Source organism: Lissotriton helveticus, chromosome 4_1 (genome assembly GCF_964261635.1).
Source record: "Lissotriton helveticus chromosome 4_1, aLisHel1.1, whole genome shotgun sequence".
Lineage (NCBI taxonomy): Eukaryota > Metazoa > Chordata > Amphibia > Caudata > Salamandridae > Lissotriton > Lissotriton helveticus.
In genome coordinates this window covers 2049188305-2049203657 of record NC_136063.1, presented here as the reverse complement: position 1 = coordinate 2049203657, position 15353 = coordinate 2049188305, and the positions used below count along the sequence as shown (strand labels likewise).

The window sequence follows — 15353 nt, the reverse complement described above, 5'->3', positions numbered from 1 at the left end:
GCAGGATGGGTGACTATGCCCAGTCGCTTCAGCTATGAGGACCAGGCGATGCAGAGTTGGACCAGGAGCTGTGCACAAGCTGTCCCACGAAGGATATTGAGTGCTGCGACGTCTGACCGGCGGGAGCACCAAACAAGCCACGGCAAATGCAACCAACGCAGGCATCTTAAGAAGGCGCAACATCAGGACCAGCAAGGACCAGCAAGGTCCAGGTGGACTCGCCAAAAGCAGAGTAGTCCGGGCAAGCCTCGATTAATCAGTGGGCCCAAAATAAATAAGTGTGGCCCTCAAATGTACCCTCTGGCCAGAGGCACAGGAGTTGCTGGAGGACCTCGTGCAGCTCGCCAAAAAATGCAGGCCATGATGCACATGGAGCAGTGTGGCTGAAGATTCTGGTCACAGGAGATGCTTGAGGTTGGGGCTTCTTGGCATGAAGCCAACAAGCCTTTGCAACTGCAAGTTTGACACTGTGCACAGGGGTTCTGTTATTTCACCCCCACAAGCGATACTGACAAACTCTGTGAGGGCAGGCCTCAGGAGCTGTGGAAAACCACCACCTGTGTTGCAGGACCTTGGAGTCCGGAGGAGCTCAGGATCAGCAGACAAGTGAATTTGGCTGCAGTGCTTGTGAATGCAGTGGAGTGACTCCTTCACTCCAAGGGAGATTCCTTCAAGTGTCTTTGATGATTCGCAGGCCTTGGATGGTTCCTGCACAGATGATGCAGCAGACTGGAAGGGGGACCAAGTCTGGCCTAAACTAAGTCCAGCGAAGTCCAGAGTGCCCAGACGGTAGGAGTAGTGTCTGATCTGAATCGCATCCCACAACTAATTTAGGGACCTACACCCGGGTAAGCCCTTAAGCACCCTAGGGAAAGGGTTGAGAAGATTCAGGGGGACCCTTCTAGGGAGGGTCTGGATGGGAGTTAATCCCATGTCCTTTGTGCAGTTTCATGCGCGAGCAAACGGCACACAGAATTGGTTTGACCTGGACTATGCACAGGGACATCAAGTGCGCCCCTCATGCAGACTTTCTGGCGCAGATTATCGCACCCTCTGGGCCCCATTATACTAAATCCTGTCAGGGAGGTGGTCTCACCTCCCTGTGACAGGATGCCTATTCTACCTTCCTCTGCTCGAGCTTGGCTCTGCAGCAGGAAAGCAGAAATGTGTCCCTAGTCAGCAGCAACCATTGTGCTATCCGGGGCTAGAAGGTTGGCACCAGAAACACTGAGGGCCTATTGGAGGGCTCTTCCATTGCTTGGAATCATACCTTCCACACCGTTGACGTGTGGGAGGTATGGTTCCACCATGTTTGATACAAACATGATCGGTTTGTTGCAACTGTTTTCGAGATGATCATTGCGTAATTTCGTGGTGCCCCTCTACATATTGATATGGCTGCTTTACTGACAACCCGCGAGAATAGATTCTGTAGGCTGCAGGGGTGTCCTGCTCATGCAGGGTCACCCTCTCACTGAAAACCTAAAAGTCCCCTTGATAACAGGCCTTTGCAATTCTGAAGGCAGGGTGCTTGGACCCTTGGATATAGGATAAAGGAAACCCTTGGATATAGGAAACCTATATCTTAAGCGGTGCAAGCACCAACTTACACAGTCTGCAATGGCTGGCCTGTAGTTTCATTTTGCATGGTCTCCCATGGGTGGCATAATGCATGCTTCAGCCCTTGGGAGACCTCAGGGTTACCTATGCCGTGGGTACCTTAGTACCATATACTAGGGTCTGATATGGGTACCCCAGTATCCAATCTGGAATGTACCTAGGTATTAAACACAACAATTTAGGGAGAACGCAGATAGTGGGGTCCTGGTTAGCAGGATCCCAGTCAGACCTGACAAAAACAGCATCACATCAAGGAAAAAGTGAGGTAGAAGTTGATACTTTCTTGCATGTGCCCTGGGGACTGAAGAACTGATTGTGGCACAATGAGTTGGACAAGGTAAAACTTCTCCCAGCCTGCAACTGTAGAGCAGTTTAAAAACTACTAACTCGACTTTGCCATTTAAAGCGATGGCAAAGCCCAACCCCCTTTTTAATATGTACAAGTCACCCCTACAGCAGGCCTGTTGAGTCCAAAGGCAGGGTGCAGAATATTATAAGGTAGGACATGTGTTTTTAACAGTAAACTCGCAAGTAACTGTGTGCGTAATTTTTTTTTTTTTTTTACAGTGCAAGGTTGGTAACACCGTTGTAAGCGTGTAGCTCTGTTCTCCAACTCTGTTGTGCTAACTTCTGACTAGAACTACCAAGTTGCTTTAAGCTCGACTAGCTCCCCAAGTAGAAATTAATGTTACCTGTTGCCACATGCAGCTTTTAGAAAGTTATTCAGAAAAGGGGGTGGTGATGAACAGAGTGCCTGAATTAAGCAGACCACTCTTACCCAGTCCAAAGATCCGGGCTTGATCCATCACCGTTTTTTAGCTCACTGCACCATCCCAGCTCAGAACTTGGCTATATGCAAATTAGTCTGTTCCTGTCCCAGTGCATGATGGGAACAGGGCAAACCAAACTACCAAGCCAATTCTTATACTGGGAAGGAAACAAGCTTCCGGGGACCGGTTTCTGCCATTTCAGGCGTCGTCGGCCCGGCTTGCTTGAATCCTGATGGTGCAATGAGCAAGGGACTCACATCTGAGTATACCCTTCCACGCTTATGGTGGACAAAATGATTCAGAAAAGGGGGTGGTGATGAACAGAGTGCCTGAATTAAGCAGACCACTCTTACCCAGTCCAAAGATCAGGGCTTGATCCATCACCGTTTTTTAGCTCACTGCACCATCCCAGCTCAGAACTTGGCTATATGCAAATTAGTCTGTTCCTGTCCCAGTGCATGATGGGAACAGGGCATCCATCAGGATTCAAGCAAGCCGGGCCGACAACGCCTGAAATGGCAGAAACCGGTCCCCGGAAGCTTGTCTCCTTTCTGGTGAAGAATTGGCTTGGTAGTTTGGTCTGCCCTGTTCCCATGATGCACTGGGCCAGGGACAGACTAATTTGCATATAGCCAGGTTCTGAGCTGGGATGGGGCAGTGAGCTAAATATCGGTGATGGATCAAGCCCTGATCTTTGGACTGGGTAAGAGTGGTCTGCTTAATTCAGACACTCTGTTCATCACCACCCCCTTTTCTGAATCAGCTTTTAGAAAGTTGGCACTCTGTCAAATTTTCCAGCGGTCATTTGCCGAAGCTGACCAGGAAACAGCCTGCTGGCCTCCTGGAGATACGTGTTAACAGCTCCCAGGACCAGTAACAATAGAGGCCTGCCGCTGGAGGAGATATTACCACCTCCTGGATGGAAGCCACATGAGGTGTTAGCCCAAAAAGCGAACTTCAAAGAGGAAGCCCCCTTTGAAGGGCATATGGTGATCACACTCCAAAGGGGCTGCCCTTTTGTCAGGGTAGACAGGTTTGGTTTGGAGACTGAGCAGGAAATACTGGCCAAACCAGTTTTTCCTTGGGTGTGTAGCCACACCTCGGTCAGGCTACGGAGCTCCACACACCAAGAGAGGAGTTCAGCCATCTTGAAAGTTGGCAGAATAGAGCACTCTAGAGTAGCTAGGTGCCACAATCCACAAAGTTGTCGGCAGGCTGAGGGTAACCAAGTAGCCCATTGGCTACTGACATGACCTCTCTAAGGGCATATTCTGGGCATCAATGGGGGCACCTTGCACACACAACTCAGATTTCGTTTGGACTGTAGAAGTGGACTAAAAGCCTGGCCTGCTGTCCCTGCCACTGGCAAAGAAGCTGCATTGAAGTTTGACTGCACCTACAGCTCATTAAACTTGCGAAGAGAAGACAGTCTGTGGTGTCCCGCTTGTGGAGAAGTCTTCTCAATGTCCAGCCAGAAGCAGAGATCCTGCCAGCCGGTTGGTTCACTTCCTGTTTGCCTCCCTTTCTGTGGTCCTGTGCTACATACAGCCTTTATGGGCAAGTTGGTAGCTCAGATCACCTAATTGCTGCCACTCATTGCAACACCGCCCTGGAACTGAGACCTAGGGCCTGATGTAGGTAGGTCGGTCGGTAACGGCCGAAAATCTGTATTTTCGGCCGTTACCAAGCGGTATTCAAGAATTGGTATGTAGGGGCGTTATTTTACAGAATCGGTAAATTTACCGATTCGGTAAATTTACCAATTCTGTAAATTTACCGATTCTGTAAAATACCGAATCTGTATTTTTACCGATTCGGTAATTCCCAGATGTAGGTGGGACTCTTCTGAGTCCCAAAGGCCCTACAAATTCGGTATTTTAACACACAATCCAATTGGGTGTTAAAATACCGAATTCAGGTGTGCATGCACATGTGTGCATGCGCACCTAGTCATGTCACCTAGCCAGGTGACAGACAGACATGCCCTTAGGGCATGTCTGTGTGCCACATGGCGCACATGCCTATTTTTGGGGTGCCAGAGGGTGTCAAAGTGACACCCCCTGCACCCTTGCCAAATTCGGTATTTACCGATTCTGTAATTACAGAATCGGTATTGCCCATTGATTCCAATAGGCTTCAAGGCCCATAGGAATCAATGGGCAATACCGATTCGGTATTCACAGATTCGGTAAATACCGAATCTTTATTTACAGAATCTGTAATACCTACATCTCCCCCCTTCATATTTACCGACTCTTAAATACCGAATCGGTAAAATTCGGTATTTAAGAGTCGGTAAATATGAATTACCTACATCTGGCCCTTAGTGCTCAAAAGTTGCACCTGGACTCTCGTAAACCAGTCTGAGTGCAACTTGGTCACCCAGAAAAAAAGATGGTGTGGTTGTACCTGGTGACTAACCGTCCAGTGGCGACTGGACTTTTGCTTGACTCAAGGACTTTGAGGGACGTCGACTCATGTGACAGGAGTTGCCCTATCTGGAGTAGCCCCAGGAAGACCCCTGTATCCCTTGAATCGCAACCACTACATAGAAGTTCGTGGTAAGGGATCACTGACACTGAAACTGGACACTTCTTTTGCTGCCAAAGTAATTGTTTTTCGGACCTTGTTGGTCCCTTTGACTGGTTTCCTGCCGGAGTTCGTCACTTACTGGCAAGTAACTGCATTAATCGTTGATATCACTTTTTGGTGAAAACGTTTTAAAGTTTCATTCTTTGACTTTGCCAGTGCTTGTTTGTTGAGCGAGAAGTGTTATTCATAGCTGCCAAGGTTTCACCTTACCATGTGTGACATTTTCATAATTTCAGTGTTATTATGAGTGACATTTCAACCAATATGAGTGATACTTTCTCACTAGCAAAATGAAGACAAGGGAAACACATAAATATCACAAACTACATCAATTCACGAATGAGAAACCCTACAACTTAAGGCAGATACGGGGTAGAAAGTCACAGGGAACTCGCAACAAAACGTAGGGCATAAAGGTATGGGTGAATTGGCACTGACCAACACGGGCAGAAAGACAGAAACTGAAAAAAATGAGTGACCTTGTGTAATGTAACTTGTGTTTAGTAACACTTACCCCAACAATGCAAAGTCGATGTCACTGCCCCCTCGTTCCACGTTATAGAGTTTCACTCATGACTGGTGACAGACAGCACATTGCCCGCTCAGTGGTCTACTTCTCGTGGGTGTGATGCCCCCCTCCTCCCCCCCCCCCCCCCCGATCTCCTCTGCAAACGCCAACGACGCTGGTACTTTCCAGGGGTGTGTTGTCACTGCTCGCTTGCTGATTGTTAGCGAACAGGTGAAGGAGCATGGAGGACTGGTACATCTGCGAATAGCAATGGGTAGCGCGGTTCAAGAGGAGAGGACTCGAACTTTCGCAGCAGCATTCTCACTTAGCTGCTTTGCTGGACTGCAGTGGCAGGGCAGCCAGGCTGCTGGTACCTGGCACCAATCCGCCGCGGGCCCCATTGACTTCAAATAGTGCGCAGCAGCACAGTTTAATGACTTCGAGTCACGACCTCAATGAAAGCTTCCTGCCGAGTGTCTGTAAATACATACAGGCTGTCAAAAGATTTCAGCTGACCCGACTGGGCCATGCTGCAATGCATATCTTCACAACAGCCCTCTGTGGCAGAAGAGTTAAGACCTGGTGCGTACAAAATCCATGTTCTTCCGCCTCACTCGGAATGGTAGATATGACAACCTTCCGACGGGTGGCAGCTGGTTGTGTCACAGAGAGAGGGCTATCTGTTCAGTGAAGTGACCCCACTTGTAGCTATCAGTAGCAGGTAAACGACAGTCCGGAGCATCTCCAAATCCTTACGCCACCGTGCCCTGGACTAGTCACCAGGCAGAACGCGGTGCAAACTGAAGCAGTGTTCCCGCCTGCGCTACCTCAAGGTCAGCTCATTCCACACTTAAATGTACAGCACCCATTTGTGTCACTCTGTCGGCTGTTGTATTTGGTAGACCTGCCAAGTACCACGCATCGTCATTAACTCATCAGTTAATGACAATGCATGGTACTTGGCATTAACTCATCAGTTAATGACGATGCGGCCAGGTCAACAAGGTTTAGCGGGGGGCAAATCGATGTTTCATGACCCCAGCTCCCTCTTGCGGCCCCGCAGCGGCAGGCGGCCATGGCACGAGAGAAACTAGAGTCTCGCCTGCACTCAGATTCCCCTGCCGCTTCTGCCTAGTTCCTCCACACATCCGCCGGCACATCCGGATTATCCCGCCCCCCATGAGGTGATTGACAGCTGCAGTATTGACTGCTGAGAGGGCAGCCTGCCTTCCAACCCCCCCCCCCCCCATTTGCCGCATACATTGTTTCCAGGGCAACAGCAGGCAGCTGCCTGGGCAGAGTGTAGAAATACATAGTAGCGCTCTCAGCCACTCCACAGAGCTGAGAGCGCTCTGGTTAACTATTTGCGAACTCTGCTCAGCAACCAGCACCTCTCTCGGAGCAGTAGAGAGGCTGGCACAGACGCCACTGGTGGCGCGCCTGGCCCTTGGCAAAAATGCGTGACAATGCAATTCAGTGCGGTGATGCGGATCACCGCACTGAAATGCCTGAGCGTCACACCTGTTGCGTGACGCTTGGCGCAGGACTGGTTATTGCTTATTTAAAAAGCTATATCGAACTCTGTATGGATCTTTTTCGTTTTGGTGTCCATCAATTCATAAAAATTCAAGCTATATTTTGGGTCTCGCATTGGCAGTGCCTTTGCTGTCTCTTTGAGACCTGTGTATCTACTCTATGGGCTTGCATTACTCCCATAATTGTTGTTCTGTTTAAAAATAAAAAAGCTTGCCTGTAGGTGGCTACTCTGACTTTGTTGTCCCTTCTTTTGGCGTTTGGTGTTTGTCATGCCTACGGAGCTAAGGCCTATTACTAGTCTCTTGCACCTGTACTCTTAGTTTTTTTTTTTTTTTTTTCTTTTTTTAAGAATACTGATCAGCTTGTGCTTTGGTAATGTTTCCTTTTTGTTAACTTTCCGTGAGGATGTTTTTTTCTGGGGCTAGAACAAGTCACATGATCTGCTCGTCACTTATTCACTGGCTTTGTGAGGTACTGCGTGTGAATGATGTAATTTAAACCATCTTGCTTGGCACGGACTCGTGAGCCTAAATGGATTTCTATTTTTCTGTAAGTAAGTACTTTATTCGGTTAAGATTATTAACCATAAAAGCATACAAAATACAAAATTAATTTACATTAAAATAACAATACAATTTTAAATAAAAATACATCAGATTTCCTTACAATAAAACAATACAAAGTTGATAGGAGTGCTATCCTAGTTCTATCAGAGTACATATCTGGGCCAAGGGGTAGGTTCTAGTAGTTATAGGGAGGTAACTGCTGATATCTAGTTGGTTCAGGACCCCTCCTGCCCTCCCAGTGGTATCCCTCTACGCTCCACCTAATGCTTGGCGAGTATGCAGTTCTTGGGTAGAAATCGCACAGTTCAAGTGTTGATATAGGCCCGTCTCCTATTTGTGGCTCCCAGCTTTGCAGATGAGGGACAACCAGGTTGTCCCGAAAGTTGACAATGACCAGGTCTCCCGCTATGTTCTTAGGACGGGAGCCTATCCACCCCACCCTTCTGACATTTAGGATTGCCCCGTTGATGTTGGATGGAAGTGGTCTATTTTTTGTCAGCCAAAACTGGACTTTGTTTTTGAGATCCTGGTAACCTTCAATCTTCCCGGTGGCAAGCACGGGCACTCCTGACAGGACACATACGTAGGGTGCTGCCTCTGGTGGTAAATTTATGGATCTATTACTCCTGGCTAGCCCAACAGAACATTTACCTACTTTCGACCTTCCAGCTCTGGGAACAGAACTATGTGCCATTTTCAGTTCATTGGCTACCTCCTTATTTTTAATGACTGATAGTACAGGATCAAAAGGGTTATTCTGGGCAATTTTGCTGTGTGCAGTCGTGTCAGAGATTTTTGAGGCAGCAATTCTCTGAGATTGTTTATTTGATTTAGTTGGCTTGGTATTGTTGTCTATTGAGAGCTTTTCCCCAATTCTCTCTAACCTTTCGATAAGCGGGGATATAGAATTTTTACCAAATCTTCAAAGTGGGCCAACAAAATAGATGGTAAAAGGGATATAGGGGTTTCCAGTATTTGACCCACTTTAGGTGTCTCGGGGGTAATGGTGGCGGTAACCAAAGAGGGGTTTGAGGTTGTTTTTCGGTATTTCGATGGTTTCCCCTTATATTTCATACCTTTACGTTTTATGCTCTGGGTAGGAACATAAGGATGTACTAACCCCTGAGTGGTAATTTTGTCTGTTACAACTGGGATTTCCAGTGGACTTTTATTAGGTTGATGCGAATTCCTAATCTGAGGGCTTCCAATAGCCATGGGGCATGTTGTAAGACAGGGTTGTTCAATTCCCTGTTCAATGGGGATATACCTAGTTTTGCAAATCGCGTTTAATTCCCTCCGTAATAAAGAGTTGGGCGAGTCAATTAGGATTGGAGGGGATCGTTTGCTACCTATGGTGTCTTTAGGGAGGCTATGTTCTATTGACTCAAAAGCCGATGTTACCCTAGTTAGATAAAGGTCAAGTGTCCCCTTAAGTGACCCTCCTTGCGAGGCAGATTGTTTGGCTGATCCTTTAGAGGTCATAATGCGACAAGCCAATGACCCAACTGCCCACACCTTGTGTGAGGCCAATGGATATCTACAAAGACAAAGGAAGACTAAGGGGCTACGGAAAAAATAAACGGGAACAATCGTAGGTAGGCTCTGAATGGTTGGTCTCTAGTTAGGCATACCTTAGTTCATGTCTTTAGTCCCTAGAGAACAGCCAAGAGGAATGACTCAACCCGGCCTCCTCTGGCCTCTGAGGGCCACAGAGGGCTTCGCCCGGCGCGTCCCGCGCGCGTCCTCGCGGGACGAGGGACCTGACGCTTCTTTATGCGCCTCCTGGCGCGCCTGGTGATTGCGTGGGCGTTTACCCCAAAGGATCCTGGGTGTTGTAGTGTTGGACCGGCAGAGCAAAGCCCGGCCGGTCGTTCTGGTACCAAGAAGGGGGCGGAGCCAAGCCCGGCCGCGAGAGGACAGGAGCGGGCACAGCAGCGTCAACAAATCTCCCCCCCAGGTCACCTGCAGCAGCGTCCGAGGGCACCACAAATGAATCAACGTGGGGTAACAGAGCGAAAGAAACTCTGAGGCGGCAAAGCTAGTTTCAAAGGCAGTCCGTCCTGCTGCAGTATGCCGTAACTTTTGTGAAGAACTTCAATGCATGGCGGCGGTCACCTACACTTAGCTATTACAAGCCCCTTTAACGCCCTAGGCACCAAAAGCTATTTTTCTGAATGTCCTGTTGTGCACAATTACCTTTGGAGCTACTTTCAACACTCTCAAAGGGGCCTGTCTGAAGTCACACAGGTCGAGTCTGTTTTATCGATTTTAGAAGACTAGATTATAAAATAAAAAGGGGAAACATTTTTTTTTAATGCTTTCAGAAAACTTTTTAAGTTTCACTTTTGAGCGAGTATTTAGGTGCAGAGAGAGACGAGGCGTTTTTTAGCATTTCAGAAATATTTTGCTTTTTCTTTGAGGAGGCCAATGCGAGAATTGTCAAACAGAAGACCACTAGAAGCGTCTCCGAAAACGTAAAGTTATGTTGGATAGCGTTGACTAAATTCTGTTTAGCGTTTTTATCAGGCATAAGCGACTTATTAATTAGTGACCAGTGGGGAGCAGATTTTCAGCCTATGCACCCATGAAATGGAACCTCATCCTGGTAATCATTACGATGACCCCAGATAACCAATTTAGAAAGCACATATCACTATATATAATTACTGAATTAATATCTCCTCTAAAACACTAGCTTCCGCTCCATTCACTGGTTCTTTACCATTAACTAATTGGGGAGTAGCTATGCACTAGTGTAGGACGCATACCCCGATGATTGACTGGTCATATTGTTGCAATTTAGAGCCATAGGGTGTAAAGGCTACCTAATTTACATACCCTTATGCACATCTTGTCTGTAATGTAATATGTTATAAATAAAGTAACAAGTAATAAAATGCATGTGGCAAATGAGACCAACATTTCAAAACATTCTTTCTAGGACTAAATTGTAAATCTTTGCACCAAGGGCATTCTGTTTTGCAAAACAGTTACTGCACGTATTTGAGCAAGCGTGATTGAAGTGAGTGAATATAAAATTAGCAAATATATTGAGGACCACATCCTTTTGAAATGCAGAAACTTCTTTCATGCAAGTGTTAACCGTTTTGCATGACCCAGTAGCCCCTGCTAAACCTTGCTAACATTCTGTCCAGACTTCTAGCCCTTCTGCTTGCCCCTTAAATGTTGCAGTCTTTTATGACTTTTCCAGAAAGCAAGCAGGTAACTGTTCTTCTTCTTACCTTGTGTTTTTGTATCATTGGTACACTTAAGGTTTCATGTATGGCCAACCTAGCTTCCAGTGCATTTAGTTGTGTGACATCAAAGTGCTAGTTTCTCAGACCGTGCTAGTTTTTGGGACGGAGTCAAAATTGCTGGTAAAGATTACCATAATTGACTGACCTGTACAGATGTTTTAGTGAACTCTTCAGACCGGACTCATGGGTGCTCCTTCAATGGTATCGCAAGTTAATGATCTGAGGTCCTTTAGTTAATATTGAAGTCAGTAACTAGACTTAAAGAGCCAACGCCAAACATTAATTGATGCTGGAAAAGGAGTAGACTAAGTATTTTCTGAGCCATTCGGGTTTGATGCCTTAATTGTCCTGAGGTGAAGGCTTGCAGCCCCACTGAAGCTCTCCGTTGGATTCCAACCCATGATCTAGCATTCGAAGTTAACCAGATTACTAGAGCAGCCTCCTTACTGTGCATCTCAATAATACTTTTTTCCACTTGATAAAGTAATGCACATTACCACCTGGATAACATTTCTTTCATGTATTCTCAACTTTGATCATTCCTCACCTGCCTCTATTCCTTTAAGTCACCAAGCCATTGGGCTGTTTGTCCTAAAAAGCTGCCTATATGTTTCTGAAACTAATCTGTTAGGATGGGTCACCTCTTCCTAGTGAGAACCCCTCCCTTAACATGCCAATCTTCCCTGTATCCTAATTCTGGTTTTCTGTTTCAAGCCTTCTTGTTAGTTTACTTTCAGGTACATTTTTCTAGTCATGCCATCGGAAGTCACCCTGCAGCTATCTATTTCCCTGCCTACCTTCAAAGACGTTTTCAAAGCCTGTTTGCATGTTGAAGCCTTGCACATGTGCCTCCTTCATGGCCTGTCCCTCACAGATGCTGATAGATTGGCAGATTGTTCTGCTGTTAGTTATAATTTGGCTTTTTCTGTTGTGCTTATTGGCTGTTAACATCCAACAGGTTTTTAAATGCGGTTTTTGTGTTGGTTAGAACTGTTTGGAATTTAAATTGTGCTGGTGTCATTTGTGTAGTTTCAGGAATTTCATGACCTACTTGCGTGAAATTCCTGGAGTTATACCATTACTCCACTGGAACGCACTGGAACAGAACACGAGTGGCTGTTTCCAGTGTTTGTGTACTTTTTTCTTTTTGGCAGAAAATGCTTTCTTGCGTCAAATTGACACAATGGCTCATTTTGTGTTGAAGTTTTGCTGACATTTCGCCTAGTTATGCAAAAGCAAACTAAGCCAGTCTCGCTCACTGTTATTCATGATCAGTATATTAGCAGTATTTTTGAAAAATAATGTTGTACTTGTAACAAGCACCTTTATCTAATAAAGAATTTGGGTCAGTGTCCTGTTTCACTACAAAAGTAGGTGCCACTGTCTTGACTTGAATATATAAAATTATTGGGATATTAATAGTAGGCCCGACTTGTGCATATTTAAACACTGGATAAGCTAGTGATTTGCCTAGTCTGTCAAATAATGTGTGGCATTTTACATTTTTTATTTAGTTACAGAATGTGATGCTGATCTATCAACAACAGCACCACCTGCACCTACTATTCCTGCGTCTACCCCAGCTCCGACAAAACCAACTCCAAGTAAACCATCCGCTGGGACATACTCTGTTAAGACTGGAAATGAAACATGTCTTCTTGCCACAATGGGGCTACAACTGAATGTTTCTCAGGTATGTTTATGGCTGGTTAGAATTACTAAATGCACTTGACCAGATTTGATCAGTTATGTATTTTCATTAATTGGGTGTTTTATTATGTAGCAAAAACCTCGCTGGGGAGCACTGTTTATAGTAGTGTGGTGAATACAGACCTTATGGTGAACAATGGGTACAGTTTCCAGTACGGCAGAATTTAAGGAGGATTGGATTTGGAGTCCTCTGTAGCGTTTCAGAGGATCTATGTAGGTGGTTGAGGGCTTATGAGGTGCTCCTAGTTGACTTTGATTTAGTACCTTTATAAACTGGAGGTGTTAGGTTAGAAACCGGTTTTAAGGAGGTTTCCTCCATTCAGAAGGATTGGCTTGTGCTTTTTTCCTTACTATATTTCTTGGTTTGGATTCTGGAAATAGAACTCCTTGTATTGCTTCATCAACATGATTGCAATTCTAATTCAATCTTCCTTGTCCTTTCAATTAAGTGTGTGGAGAACTCTTCACCACTAGGGAGTGAGCCCTTGTTTGCAGAGTGGTGGTTAGCTTGCTTGTGTGATTTCAAATGGTTTCTTTGGATCTGTTCTTGGCGTTGTCTAGTTGTGACCTTCGGCATTGGCCATGCGGATACGTTTTTAGGTCTCGTCCTTTTCCATTGCGAAGCAATGGGAAATGGGGGAGAATTATAGTGCTTGATCGGCTAGTGAAACCACTGGCGTTTCTTCACAGTGCATGTGAGGTCACGTGGCCACAAAGCGGGTCACGTGACCGCACGAGCATCTCCCTAATCCGCCTGCCCCCACCAGGCTCGCATTCCCGCCCCCTCACCAGGCCGCACATCTGCCTGCCACGCTTCTCCTCCCCTCGCACGCATTCCGCTGCCCCTCCTTTCTCCCCCCGCCAGAAGCCTCGCAAAATCACCCCTCCTTTCTCCCCCTGCCCTGCTGCTCCCTTGATCCATTTTGGCTGACTCTCTTTAGGGCTCGCCTGCTGATGCGCTTCAGGCCCCTTCGCTGCTAACCTCGCCATTGGTATGCACAGCGCACTCTCTCCCCCCCCTCCCTCCTCCTCACAGCGCTACACGAAGGTTGGCACCCCGGCTTGTTTTCTTCTGTTGCATCTGTGGATTCACTATCGTGGTCTTTCATTCTCTTCAAGTCAAGAAATACTTTATTCGGTTCGAATTTTTCAAAACCATAAAAGTACAAGACACACCTAAACAATGGTCCAAAAATCACAATATATCATTAAAAAAGGTTACAATTATCAATCAAATAAAAACATTACAATTTTTAAAAAACTAGATTCAATTTTACAGTAAGCATAATTGTTGTAGGTAGGTATTCTACACCCAATTGATCTTTTTACCCAATCTGACTGCAATAGTTAAAAATTTGGCCACGTTATAGATTTCCCAGATATCATTTAACATCTGAAGGTATAATAAAGCTGGTTTAACCTGCCTAAACCCCCTCCCTTTTAGCAGGGGAATAATAAATTTTTCCCTGATAGATTTGAAGTGGATACAAAAGAACAGGTAGTGGGCAGTGTCCATAATTGAGTGTCCATCACAAGTACATATATTCAGTTCCGAGTCCCTGGTCCAGCCAGGGCGGCCAGAGATTAACAAGTGAACTTTATTCAGACGGAACTTGGTAAGAAGGTACCTATGGTTTGGGTTGTTTACGACCTTCAAGTAAAGTTCCGGATCATGGTCTGAGGAAACAATCAATTGATGCGACCTAACCGAGGGTTTTAACAACTCCCTGTTTTCCCTATTCATTCCACTGTACAACAAAAAGGTGTTCTTTGTCCACTTAAAGTCTGCCTTCACGAGGGCAGAGGGGTTATGGAACAATTCAGGCCTTCCTAGCTTAATACACAACTGCTCAACATAGTTCAGCCAGGGGATCTTGTTCCAGTGATCTAAATTAAGACAGTCCTTCAGGATTTCGTGATTAACTTCAAGCTCTGGGTTGAGCCACACAGATATCCATTTCAGGAGGGGAGCCATAGCGACCCCGTCCTCCAGAAAATCCACCCCGCATTCCTGATGAGCAATAAAGCTTGCCGTGGATTTTGGTAAGGAAAGAATGGATTTTAAAAAGTTATCTTCAATCACTTGAAGTTTAACAGGCCTAAAACCCCACAGGTCTGCGCCATACATAACAATAGCTATGCATTTAGCAGCGTACACTTTTAAAACGGCCTCTATAGGCTTCACCCCAATTTTACGTGAAAAGCCGAGAACTGCAGATATAGATAGTGTTAAGACCTTTTTTTTTCTCCAGCATTTGTGGAAGCCATGCAGAACGATCATCAAACACTACACCCAGATAAGGGAATCTGGGAACTCTAGATAATTTGTGACCATTACAGTGTAAGGTCAAGGCATGTTTTTTGGTCTTTGTTTTATGCCCTACTACCATTACATGGGATTTACCAAAATTGATGCTTAAGTCCAGTTTTATCATAAAATTATAAAAAGAGTTCAACAGACTTTGCAGGCCGACTGCGGTTCTAGCTATGAGAGCAGCGTCATCTGCATACAATAATGCGGGCAATATGTATTTCCCTGCCCTCGGTATATCTATACATGCTGTGCCCAATATTCTGCCCAGATTGTTAATATATAAAGTGAACAGCAGGGGGGCAAGAATGCAGCCCTGCCTAACACCGTTGGTAATATGGATTTTCCCTGTGCAGTTCCCTTTTCTGTCATAACGGACAGTGGCGGTAAGGTCTTTATGGAGGTCTGCTAGGAAGTACACGATATTTGGGTCAATGCCTATGCTGAGGAGCTGGCCCCACAACTTGGATCTGTTAACTCGGT

At 45.9% G+C, this 15353-nt stretch overlaps 1 protein-coding gene across 2 annotated transcripts in view; it reads left to right on the top strand.

Annotated features, from left to right (window-relative positions):
* LOC144829518 (lysosome-associated membrane glycoprotein 2-like) overlaps positions 1-15353 on the top strand; it is a 340950-nt gene that overhangs the window by 46804 nt on the left and 278793 nt on the right. For both annotated transcript variants that reach the window (XM_078688735.1, XM_078688734.1), the window contains exon 5: positions 12364-12542. In XM_078688735.1, the coding sequence (XP_078544861.1) occupies positions 12364-12542 (179 nt within the window). The remainder of the gene's footprint in view (positions 1-12363; positions 12543-15353) is intronic.